The 13,975-nt window shown below is 35.9% G+C and overlaps 1 protein-coding gene across 3 annotated transcripts in view; it reads right to left on the bottom strand.

Annotated features, from left to right (window-relative positions):
• Positions 1 to 13,975, bottom strand: part of ccar1 (cell division cycle and apoptosis regulator 1) — a 96,179-nt gene that overhangs the window by 54,057 nt on the left and 28,147 nt on the right. The window contains exons 3-6 of one of the 3 annotated variants that reach the window (XM_028795946.2): positions 5,282 to 5,457; positions 4,473 to 4,547; positions 4,144 to 4,176; positions 3,318 to 3,508 (exon numbers count right to left, since the gene is read on the bottom strand). In XM_028795946.2, the coding sequence (XP_028651779.1) occupies positions 3,318 to 3,508; positions 4,144 to 4,176; positions 4,473 to 4,547; positions 5,282 to 5,457 (475 nt within the window). The remainder of the gene's footprint in view (positions 1 to 3,317; positions 3,509 to 4,143; positions 4,177 to 4,472; positions 4,548 to 5,281; positions 5,458 to 13,975) is intronic. The other 2 variants (XM_028795949.2, XM_028795948.2) reach the window with 2 other exon arrangements.

Raw genomic sequence — 13,975 nt, 5'->3', positions numbered from 1 at the left:
TACTGGTGCCAATATTTAACAATAAGGGGGATGTGCAGGACTATAGTAACTACAGGAAGATAAAATTGATAAGCCACAGCATGAAGTTATTGGAAAGAGTATTGGAAGCTAGGTTAAGAAGCGAGGTGATGATTAGTGAGCAGCAGCATGGTTTCATGCCAAGAAAGAGCACCACAGATGCAATGTTTGCTCTGAGGGTGTTGATTAGATAGATGGATGGATGGATGGATGGATGGATGGATACTTTATTAATCCCGATGGGAAATTCACAAGTATAGAGAAGGCCAGAAGGAGTTGCATTGCGTCTTTGTGGACCTGGAGAAAGCATATGACAGGGTGCCTCGAGGGGAGCTGTGGTATTGTATGAGGAAGTCGGGAGTGGCAGAGAAGTACAGTATAAGAGTTGCACAGGATATGTATGAGGGAAGTGTGACAGTGGTGAGGTCTGCGGTAGGAGTGACGGATGCATTCAAGGTGGAGGTGGGATTACATCAGGGATCGGCTCTTAGCCCTTTCTTATTTGCAATGGTGATGGACAGGTTGACAGACGAAATTAGACAGGAGTCCCCATGGACTATGATGTTTGCTGATGACATTGTGATCTGTAGCGAGAGTAGGGAGCAGGTTGATGAGACATGCTCTAGAGAGGAGAGGAATGAAGGTCAGTAGGAACAAGACAGAATACATGTGTGTAAATGAGAGGGAAGTCAGTGGAATGGTGAGGATGCAAGGAGTAGAGTTGGCAAAGGTGGATGAGTTTAAATACTTGGGATCAACAGTACAGATTAATGGGGATTGTGGAAGAGAGGTGAAAAACAGTGCAGGCAGGGTGGAATGGGTGGAGAAGAGTGTCAGGAGTGATTTGTGACAGACTGATATCAGCAAGAGTGAAAGGGAAGGTCTACAGGACGGTAGTGAGACCAGCTATGTTATATGGGTTGGACAGTGGCACTGACCAGAAAATAGGAGACAGAGCTGGAGGTGGCAGAGTTAAAGATGCTAAGATTTGCATTGGGTGTGACGAGGATGGACAGGATTAGAAACAAGTACATTAGAGGGTCAGCTCAAGTTGAACGGTTGGGAGACAAAGTCAAAGAGGCGAGATTGCGTTGGTTTGGACATGCACAGAGGAGAGATGCGGAGTATATTGGGAGAAGGATGCTAAGGATAGAGCTGCCAGGCAAGAGAAAAAGAGGAAGACCTAAGAGAAGGTTTATGGATGTGGTGAGAGAGGACATGCAGGTGATGGGTGTAACAGAACAAGATGCAGAGGACAAAAAGATATGGAACAAGATGATCCGCTGTGGCAACCCCTAACGGGAGCAGCCGAAAGAAGAAGAAGAACTCCACGCTCTTTAACATAAAGGCTAATATACCAAAAGCCTCTTGTTCACTGATAAAAACAAGCTTCTACTCACTGCTCTTTGTTTATTCAGGAAGAAGTGTGCTAATAAAAAGATGTGTGCTGGCTCAAGTACTGCAATACCTTGTGTAAAGGAACACTGCAACTAAATTACCATAACAGCTTAGAAAAGCAGGGACTGAAAATATTGTTTTTTGCAATCATCCTTTTTAATAATCACTGATCAAGTCTTTTTTTTAGTAATAAAAAAAAAAAAAATCAGCTGATTTCCATTGGTGTGCCAATCGATTGGAGCATCCCTATTACTTGAGGGTGGAAGACAAGAAACCATGGTGCACACTAATGTACATTTTTAGCAGCACAATAGTCTATTAGTTCCTCTTTAGACTAACCGTACCACTATATCATTTGAATTAGCAGGCTGATCAAAAAAAACAGTATTGCAGATATGGTTTCAAACATTTTATGCAGATTAAGCATAAACTTCATTGACTTGTAACAAACAAGAGTGCTACAAACTCAATATTCTATTACACTGTCCATCATAAGAGATAGTGAGGAGTGTAACTGGCTTCCCTCATTAAGTACTCATTTTCGAACTCTTACTTTCTCTTTCAAATATTTTAACCTTTTTTTGCCACAGATTTTTCTGAAGGTCAACCTAATTCAATATCATCTGCAAATGTAGTAAATTAATTTTATTGATAAATCTGCATGCCCAGAATTGACCCCCGTGTGTCTCCATTTTAAACAGCAAAAAGTACTTGGAAATTATAGCTCTAACAATAATATATATATATATACATATACATATATATACATATATACATATACATATATACATATATACATATACATATATACATATACATATACATATATACATATATACATATACATATATACATATATACATATACATATATATATACATATATACATATATATATACATATATACATATATATATACATATATACATATACATATATATATACATATATACATATACATATATATATACATATATACATATACATATATATATACATATATACATATACATATATATATACATATATACATATACATATATATATACATATATACATATACATATATATACATATATACATACACATATATATATATATATACACATATATACATACACATATATATATATACACATATATATATATATACACATATATATATATATACACACATATATATATATACACATATATATATATATATACACATATATATATATACACATATATATATATACACATATATATATATATACACATATATATATATATACACATATATATATATATATACACATATATATATATACACACACATATATATATATATACACATATATATATATACACACACATATATATATATATATATATACATATATATATATATATATATATATACACACACACACAGAATAATTCATTTTCTAAGCCATTTAATTCACATTGGGTTGCGGCTATGTGGGAGTAAACCTATAGAACCCTAACAGAAAACCCACCAAATGCAGAAGAACATGCTTACTTTATACAGAACATTAACAGCTCAGAAATCAAACTCAAGACCCTAAAACTGCAAGGCAGCGACAACTGCTAATGTAACTACCATTTATTTATATATGGGTTTAATTTTTCTTGCTGTTGTAAATAAACTATTACTTTGACTCAGAAAGCTGTTCTACTGAGATACTGGCACAAGTCTAAGTGACTGGAATTCAATTATCAATGGAAAAAGGCAAGGTTTTAAAATAATTAATCCTACCCAAAAAAAAACCATAATGCATCCTTTACTCCAACACAACTGCAAAATGTTTCAGTAGAAAAAACACTATCAGAAAAGGCACCATGCAGCAAAATGACTAAACTGCAATATGTGCCATCATCAAGAAAAAATTACAAACCTAAGCTGAAAGAAGACATCTTCATCCACAAACCCAAAGGTGTCATGTAACTTTGTAACCACACCAGTAAAAACACGCTGTTTCAGGGGCTGTGTTTGCTGACTGGATCTGGGTGCTGGGTAGGAGACTGTAATTTGTGCTGCTGGCTGTGGATTAGACAGACTGAGACTGGTAGGCAAAGCAACAGGTGGCTGCAAATTATAATTTCAAACTGTACGTTAGACCATGAGAAAACAAAGAAAGACACAAATCATCTTACACACAAATAATGTGTTATATACAGTGCAATAAATATTTACTTTATTTCTGACTAACAACTTCTAAACAAAATACATGCAATGTACGATTGCCCAGGTTCATAACACCCATATATATATATATATATATATATATATATATATATATATATATATATATATGAAAATTATACTCAATAGGACACAAGAAATCAAGGGGATAAAGTTCACATATGAAAGAAAAATCAATGACTAGTCATCATATGAATATATGCCAAGAGATGGTTGGAGAGGCAAGGATAAATAAGAAAATTGTGCTAGAAACAAGTCTTACATCAAGGTAACAAACACTGAAGAACAAGTTAAAGGGAAAGCAAAATTCTTTGTCCTAAATAAATCAAGTTTTGAACAATCACAATTGGAAAGAAAAGTACTAAATCTACAGCTGAGAACATACAAGGTGATGTGTTATGAACAGCGTAAGTTTTACAGATATTAGAAACACATTCTTAAAATTACCTACTGTTACCATGTTTATTTCTGGATTTTAGAACGACAATTATATTGAGATTATTTTATTGTATCCTTACCTGAGTTAGCAATGCTTGCTGTGGCTGCTGTAACTAATAAGAAGGGAAAAATAAAATACTGCTCATTAATATCCATCCTTTCATTCATTCATTTTCAAACTTAGTAATCCATTTCAGGACTGTGGAACTCCGTCTTTAGCCCAGCAAAATAAAACTAGAAGGTCAACTATTACATGAACATGACACTGTGTATTTTAATTATAAACTAAACTGATTTTGCTACTGAAAAAGTCAAAAATGACTAAACTCTTCATAATTTCTCTCTATCAACAGCTATTAGGTTGCAGCACTGTATTTAACACTGCACAATTTATGTTTGCACACCATACCTGCTGCTGGACACTGTACAGAGTTTGCTGAGGTGGTGGTGGTTGTTGTTGCTGCTGCTGCTGTTGCTGATACTGCTGCAAGACACAGAACATGTATTGAGGCCATCAAAATAGTTAGTTAATTCAAAAACGAAAACATATTTTGTACATTTTCAAAGGAGATTTTTTTTTAAAAGATTTATTCCATCAGTGTTATTAGCTTTTGGATGAATTAGGAAAGCATCAACACAAAAAGTGAAAGGGTTAAATGCACAGAATATTGTAAAAAGGAGTTCAAAAAGCCTTCATATTTTCCAGTTGCACAACTTTAGGGCGATAAATATAAAAGCAATATTAAAACAGCAAGATATGCACTTCTAATTCCAGTGTACTAAATTTAACATTTAGTTTTGCATGGCACGGTACTTGTCTTTAAACAAATACAAACATGCCTGTAGCAGGACCTTTATTACCATTTTGTGTTTAAATGTTGGGGACATAAAAAGGTCATATTAATTTATTAAACTTTTACAAGGTAACACAAAAATCAGTGCATGTTACTGTTCTTTAACAGTGAAATAACAGATTAAAGGGTTCATGCACCATCTTAAAGTGACCCATTTTTAAAGACGGAACCTGTGATTTAGAGATTTGCAGATTGGAAAATTAAATTCTACGCAACTAAATATGTTATGGCATCAAGTTGTCTTTCAAGATGTATTCATGTCATGGCAGCAAAAAGAAGACCATTAAAGTTTAAAAAATATTTGTCAGAAAAAGTCTGCTAACTTTGTTATAAGGCTTTCTTAGGTAGGATGCTGACTACTTACTTGTTGCAAAGCAGCCGCAGCTGCAGCAGCTTGCTGCTGTAGCGCAGCAGTTTGTTGCGATAACTGGTAACTAGCAGCAGACTGCGAGTTGAGGCTGGCAGCTGCTAAGGCAGATTGTTGAGAATATATTCCAGGAGAGGCTCCAAGAAGGGATGGCTGCTGGACGCTTAGAGCGGCTAAAATTGAAAATAATGAAATGAGACTTTGACTTCTTAAATAAACAGAAAAAGAAAAATGCACATTTTATCTGAAAATTTACTGAAAGTTTATTTAACAGTTTTTACCTGAACCAATTATTGACACATACTTCATATTAGAAATATTTATTTGCATACAGTTAGGTCCATAAATATTTGGACAGAGACAACTTTTTTCTAATTTTGGTTCTGTACATTACCACAATGAATTTTAAATGAAACAACTCAGGTGCAGTTGAAGTGCAGACTTTGAGCTTTAATTCAGTGGGGTGAACAAAACGATTGCATAAAAATGTGAGGCAACTAAAGCATTTTTTTAACACAATCCCTTCATTTCAGGGGCTGAAAAGTAATTGGACAATTGACTCAAAGACTATTTCATGAGCAGGTGTGGGCAAGTCTGTCGTTATGTCATTATCAATTAAGCAGATAAAAGGCCTGGAGTTGATTTGAGGTGTGGTGCTTGCATGTGGAAGATTTTGCTGTGAACAGACAACATGCGGTCAAAGGAGCTCTCCATGCAGGTGAAAGAAGCCATCCTTAAGCTGCGAAAACACAAAAAACCCATCTGAGAAATTGCTACAATATTACGAGTGGCAAAATCTACAGTTTGGTACATCCTGAGACAGAAAGCAAGCACTGGTGAACTCAGAAACGCAAAAAGACCTGGACGTCCACGGAAGACAACAGTGGTGGATGATCGCAGAATCATTTCCATGGTGAAGAGAAACCCCTTCACAACAGCCAACCAAGTGAACAACACTCTCCAAGGGGTAGGCGTATCGATATCCAAGTCTACCATAAAGAGAAGACTGCATGAAAGTAAACACAGAGGGTACACTGCAAGGTGCAAACCACTCATTAGCCTCAAGAATAGAAAGGCTAGATTGGACTTTGCTAAAGAACATCTAAAAAAGCCAGCGCAGTTCTGGAAAAACATTCTTTGGACAGATGCAACCAAGATCAATCTCTACCAGAATGATGGCAAGAAAAAAGTATGGAGAAGGTGTGGAACAGCTCATCAAACACGGTGGAGGCAGTGTGATGGCTTGGGCGTGCATGGCTGCCAGTGGCACTGGGACACTAGTGTTTATTGATGATGTGACACAGGACAGAAGCAGCCGAATGAATTCTGAGGTGTTCAGAGACATATTGTCTGCTCAAATCCAGCTAAATGCAGTCAAATTGATTGGGCAGCGTTTCATGATACAGATGGACAATGACCCAAAACATATAACCAAAGCAACCCAGGAGTTTATTAAAGCAAAGAAGTGGAAAATTCTTGAATGGCCAAGTCAGTCACCTGATCTTAACCCAAATGAGCATGCATTTCACTTGTTGAAGACTAAACTTCAGACAGAAAGGCCCACAAACAAACGGCAACTGAAAGCCACTGCAGTAAAGACCTGGCAGAGCATTAAAAAGGAGGAAACCCAGCATCTGGTGATGTCCATGAGTTCAAGACTTCAGGCTGTCATTGCCAGCAAAGGATTTTCAACCAAGTATTAGAAATGAACATTTTATTTCCAGTTATTTCATTTGTCCAATTACTTTTGAGCCCCTGAAATGAAGGGATTGTGTTAAAAAATGCTTTAGTTGCTTCACATTTGTATGCAATCGTTTTGTTCACCCCACTGAATTAAAGCTGAAAGTCTGCACTTCAACTGCATCTGAGTTGTTTCATTTAAAATTCATTGTGGTAACGTACAGAACCAAAATTAAAAAAAAACGTTGTCTCTGTCCAAATATTTATGGACCTAACTGTATATTCAAATATTGCCCTGCTACTCATAACATGACTCACAAAATATGCAATGTCAGCTCTTGTCCATTAATATTCTATTACCAAACAATACATTAAAACTGTAGTTATAACTTCACTAAATGAACAAAAACGTAGACAATACACTCAATGAACAAGTGTCAGATGCAAATTTTGAGACTACAAAGATCTCAACATGACTGAAAAATAGTTTCTGATGTAGAAATATTAAAGGAGTGTATTTTCGTGTCACCAACAAAGACACAGTTATAAAGAAACTCAAAAGACTTCAGTTATCCAATTAATCCATAATAAGAGAGCCTGAAGACAACAGCAACCAACTAATATCAGATCTGTCCATGGATTTGTGCTTCAGTGTCACAATGAAGGAAAGCACAGATGTGTGTAAAGCTGCCCAACTCTGTTTGTGTGGGTCAGATTTCAGAGAGACATGATTAAGGAAAAAAATGTTATGCATATTCCCATTACTTGGCCAAACTAGAGGTGAGGACATCCCGAGTGCACGCCTAAAGTTTTTTTCCTTTTTTTAAAACAAATTTAGCTGTTTGAATCTTAAATCAGTGTGTACAGGTGGTGCTCCCAAAATGCAAGGAAATAGAGGGGGGATTTATTTAGCTGATTCCAGAATTTGACCTTTTTCACACATCACTCATTAGGAGGCTCTTGTACCAAAACTAAGAAACAATAGGCAGCAAAATATGGTTGGGACGGTGTGTGTGGTCATCTTCAATGTTTCAAGAGCACTGAATTACCAATAGTTCTACCAGCTGCAGGAAGCATAAGAAACAAACAAGACAGACTTCAACAATTTTGTGTTGTGCACAGTTAAGTAAAATGGTTGTCTCACGACAAAGATCTCAAATGGACTGAGCCTTCCCCAGAAATACAAAACATTCTTGACTAAAAAGGGAAAAGCGCGCCAAGGCTGAAAAACCAAAAGAGCATTTATTTTTGTGTGAAATTACATTTCACCTGGACATTTTAATTCTCTGCTTCCAAAAAAGTGTGAAATTCCTAATTAACATGCAACTTATGATAGACGTCAGAACAAATCCACAAAATTATGCACAGCATGGAACCTTGCCAATCCTGCCAACCAATGTGCACTTATGATCATGTACCTCATAGTAACATGTGGGAAAGTGCTTCAAAAGTGCTGGGATCCTAGGCTACTGCTGTTGAATGCCATTTTGGCCCTGTACAAGCAGAACAAGAGTTGTGTTCACATTCTTTTGTGTTAGATAAAATCTGATGAAAATAATTAATGCACTCTATCAAGGGTATGTCCAATATAGAACAGACTTGTACAATTTAGCAACAATCTTTCTCTGAATTGCAAATTTAAAAAAAAACAAGCTCTCTAGATGAACACTGTCTGCATTAATGTTTTGTAAAAACCACTGCTGCAAAAGAGGTTTACATATTACATAACTGATAAAAGAAAGCAATAAAAAAGCACAAAGTTTCTGCATTATGACCCTTATTTTTAAAAATCTGTTAGTTCTACATTGAATTTAATCAGAATTAATTTTGTACATACATAACAGCTTTTCTTCTGTTTTGACTATAATATAATGCACAACCATGAGAGATGATTTCTTGTTTTAACCAAAGTTAGACAACAATCTGTTGTGACGCAATAACAGAGCATCAGTTTGTACCTTATGTTCAGCAAAGGAACTCATGGGCACCCTCAAGAGCATTAAAGTTATTTTTAATACAACAAATCCAAAAGGAATTCTTTTTAGAAGGATTTGTGAAACCTAATTCAAGGATAAACTTCGATGGTTGTGAAATTGATCTGGTATTAAATACTGGGAGATGGTCATTTAAAAGGTTTAGATAATCAATATGAGGTCAGCTAGCAGCTGGAGAAAAAGCACACAGATTAACACATATATACTGTGTCACATTTAATCAACTTACACAATTTACCATATTAGGAAAATAACAGAAATCTCCAAATTACTATATCAAACACTATCTTTGAATGGTGCCATTCATTATATTAAGCTAGCCCAAATTCATAAAACTGAACAAGTTTTATAAAATTACGAAGTGCTTTAGCAAAGAAATAAACATTTGTACATTCGATGCATTAGAGAAAATACTTAATGTACACAAATAGGTATAAAGAAAGACAAAATAAAAAAATCAAGAAAAACAAATCGATTGATAGCCTAAGTTTCCAGACAAATGTCAAATGCAACAGACTTTTTTTGGCTGAAAAAAAAATATTTTTAAACAGGAAGCTACGGTAATCTGGCCAGTAGAGTAATAAATTGGTAGAATATTAGCTACATGTGGTAACAGCTGCACACTGAACCTGCAATTCTGGGACCACCCTTAACATTTTTATGATAATTTCCAAAAACATACATAGCCATAAATATTTAAAGTATAAGTTCTATATTTTTAAGTCACAGTAAGATTTTCATAATCATGGTATAAATTAATTTGCTACAGGAAATATCTAAGTATTTACTATTAAATACCTTGCAGTTTAAAATGTGACCTATGAGGCATCGGTATAAATCTTACTAATTGCACTCAAGAGTGATTGTATATTGATTCACATCTTGAAAGTGCACTCATATCGTAAAACAGGGTATCCATGTCACTTATGTGAATGTCTGCTATTTTAAAAGCCAGACTGGGCTCATCACCTCATTGCCTGTACCCTTCTGCAACAATCTTTATGTCCCCAGGGACACAGTGCCAGTTCTTGCTTAGTGAATGCTATAGTTGCTGTTGTTAAGAATGATTTGAGTGCAAAGGGTAAAATATTTCTCTGGATTTGGACAAAAGGTATAATTTTACACCAACAGTATTTCCAAATATGAAGGCAAGGATACATTTCTGTACATCATTGCACTGTACTGATGGTAATATGAGTTTGTTGGAATTGCACTTCCTGTAAGTTTATGAAATGCTTGTGCAAACCTTTATTTATAGTTATGAGGGTAAAAATTAATATTGTACCATTATGTTTGTTTTTCTTGTAGGCACTACTGTTTTGTGATAGTTTTACATTGCTTTAATCATACTGTATACACCAAGGACATCCTGTGCTAGTTTTATGATCGTAATTGCCAAGGGTGACTTCATCAGGCATTCCATATTTAAAAATGCAATGCAGCAAATGCTTTATCCATGTATTGGATTCACTCAGAAAACAAAATAAACATCTTTTAGGTAGTTAAGGACCTTTTTGCTTTCACTGTTTCAGCATATTGGGATTTTGTCAAGTGGCACTTTTGATTTATTTTCTAGTATTTGGAAATGTCTTCCTATTCCTGGTCTGGTCTTTGCTAGGTTTAGTCTTTTGGCACATCCCTTAGAAATATATGAACTAAAAGGCTCTTCCAACAAGACTTCTGTGCTTGGATCCTTAAGAGTTTCCATGCATTTCGACTGTTGTACTTGTTTCTGGATAGTCAGCTCCAGTCTCTGTAAAAGCACTGCAAGAGCTCTGCTTTTGTTACAGTCTGCACCATTTGACACCATCTCTGGATAACACCCTCTTCTTTGACCTTCCTAAGATCACAATGCATATTGCAGACAAGAAGGGAAAAAAGGAAGATGCCAAACTTAAAGAGGCAAAGAAAGAAAATATGCAGGGTGAAGCTACGGTAAGCCTTTAGACTACTGTTGAGATAACCTGAAGGTACTGTGATTATAATTAGAAATTGACAGAAACAGTACACACTTGATTTTTTTTCTTTTTACTTTGACATCATGGATATGCATACTTTCAAACTATTTTAACAGAAGGACAATGTTAACAGCTACAGACACGTGTATAGTTTCATGCTATTTTACTTCCTTATTTACATTAAAGTTCCAATCATGTCAATTTCTGTGAACAGACAAGTAATTAAAAACGTATTCTTAACACAGGAAAAAGTGTTAAGAGCCTATGATAAAATGTACCGCTTCTAATTTCCTTTGTTCAGCATTGACATACCTTAGAAAATTGGGAGGGCATATTTTCTGAAATATAAATATTTTTCCATTTTAAAGTGGATGTATTCAATAAGTTTTAAGGCTTTTGCTTTCACATTTTGAACCATATTCCTCCACCCTCCATTTATGAAAAAGGCTTCAATGAAGATATACTAAACTTAAGCCTTAATTAATATTCTTAGTTTATATTTGTGGCACTAAATGCAAAAGTTACAACGAATTAAATTTTAGGGCAGTGATGGGCAATCTCAGTTGTAGCAAGGAATAATCAAGAAGGGTCAAAAGTGCCAGGTGAATTTAATGTTAAGGGGGAAAAAAAGGTTACAAATAGGCTCTGATACACATAACTAAACTGTCCCAGCACAACTTTAAATGAGGCTAATGTGACCCTTTCATCAAAATTAGGATAATTCCATTACTAAACTGAATTTGTAATGTACCTTCTTTTACAAACATCTGTCACAGATATTTTAAAAGTAGAAAAAAAAAAACTTTCATCCATCCATCCATTATCCAAACTTTCATATTGTAAATTTTAGTTATATGTACCATTTTATTCATGTTTACTTTTTTCTAGTTCTACATTTTTAGAAGTCAGTAGTAGAATGAATGAAAAGTGTATATCAATTAATTTCCTTTATAAACTGTATAATGAACATACACTATGTTTCCTTCTGATAAAATAAACCAAAAAGTTTCCATATTGCTCAAGTCACAGGCTTGCCAAATATGGGCAATATATAAAGTGATCCCTCGCAATATCGCGCTTCGCCTTTCGCGGCTTCACTCCATCGCGGATTTTATATGTAAGCATATTTAAATATATAATCGCGGATTTTTTGCTGGTTCGCGGATTTCTGCGGACAATGGGTCTTTTAATATTTGGTACATGCTTCCTCAGTTGGTTTGCCCAGTTGATTTCATACAAGGGACGCTATTGGCAGATGGCTGAGAAGCTAGATTGCTTACTCTTCTCTCTCTCTTGTGCTGACTTTCTCTGATCCTGACGTATGGGGATTGAGCAGGGGGGCTGTTCGCACACCTAGACGATACGGAAACTCGTCTAAAAATGCTGAAAGATTATCTTCACGTTGCTATCTTTTGTGCAGCTGCTTCCTGAAACGACATGCTGCACAAAAGCTCGAAGGGCACGTATTGATTTTTGACTGAAAAACAAACTCTGTCTCTCCCCCTGCTCCTGACGGAGGGGGTGTGAGCTGCCGCCTTCAACAGCTTTGTGCCGCGGTGCTTCGCATACTTGAGCCAAACAGCCCTATTGATTTGTTTGCTAGAGATTGTTTTCTCTATCTATGTGACATTCTGTGCTCCTGACACGCACTCCTTTGAAGAGGAAGATATGTTTGCATTCTTTTAATTGTGAGACAGAACTGTCATCTCTGTCTTGTCATGGAGCACAGTTTAAACTTTTGAAAAAGAGACAAATGTTTGTTTGCAGTGTTTGAATAACGTTCCTGTCTCTCTACAACCTCCTGTGTTTCTGCGCAAATCTGTGACCCAAGCATGACAATATAAAAATAACCATATAAACATATGGTTTCTACTTCGCGGATTTTCTTATTTCGCGGGTGGCTCTGGAACGCAACCCCTGCGATGGAGGAGGAATCTGTATGCCCAAATCTAATGATAAATTTTGGATGATAATTTCTCAATTTGGTGTACAGTAATCCCTCCTCCATCGCGGGGGTTGCGTTCCAGAGCCATCCGCGAAATAAGAAAATCCGCGAAGTAGAAACCTTATGTTTATATGGTTATTTTTATATTGTCATTCTTGGGTCACAGATTTGCGCAGAAACACAGGAGGTTGTAGAGAGACAGGAACGTTATTCAAACACTGCAAACAAACATTTGTCTCTTTTTCAAAAGTTTAAACTGTGCTCCATGACAAGACAGAGATGACAGTTCTGTCTCACAATTAAAAGAATGCAAACATACCTTCCTTTTCAAAGGAGTGCGCGTCAGGAGCACTGAATGTCAGAAAGTGAGAGAAAACCAAACAAATCAATAGGGCTGTTTTGCTTTTAAGTATGCGAAGCACCGCCGGTACAAAGCTGTTGAAGGCAGCAGCTCACACCCCCTCCGTCAGGAGCAGGGAGAGAGAGAGAGAGACAGAGGAAAACAAACAGTCAAAAATCAATACGTGCCCTTTGAGCTTTTAAGTATGCGAAGCACCGTGCAGCATGTCGCTTCACGAAGCAACTGCACACAGAAGGTAGCAACTCTTTCAGCATTTTTAGACGAGCGTCCGTATCGTCTAGGTGTGCGAACAGCCCCCCTGCTCATACCCCCTACGTCAGGATCAGAGAAAGTCAGCGCAAGAGAGAGAGAGAGAGAGAGAGAAACAAAAGTAAGTTGGGTAGCTTCTCAGCCATCTGCCAATAGCATCCCTTGTATGAAATCAACTGGACAAACCAACTGAGGAAGCATGTACCAGAAATTAAAAGACCCATTGTCCTCAGAAATCCGCGAACCAGCAAAAAATCCGCGATATATATTTAAATATGCTTACATATAAAATCCGCGATACAATGAAGCAGCGAAAGGCGAAGCGCGATATAGCGAGGGATCACTGTAAACTATACTTTATCTACATTAGAAATATGTTATTTTAGTTTAAATGCATTAAAAGATAAGAAGCTTAAATATATATAAATGCTTGAATTTTTATTTAACAAACGAAAATATACATATGAATAAATAAGAGTGAAAACAAAAATGACTACAATATTC

Source organism: Erpetoichthys calabaricus, chromosome 2 (assembly GCF_900747795.2).
Source record: "Erpetoichthys calabaricus chromosome 2, fErpCal1.3, whole genome shotgun sequence".
Classification (NCBI taxonomy): Eukaryota; Metazoa; Chordata; class Cladistia; order Polypteriformes; family Polypteridae; genus Erpetoichthys; species Erpetoichthys calabaricus.
This window is presented reverse-complemented; position numbering and strand designations above follow the sequence as displayed.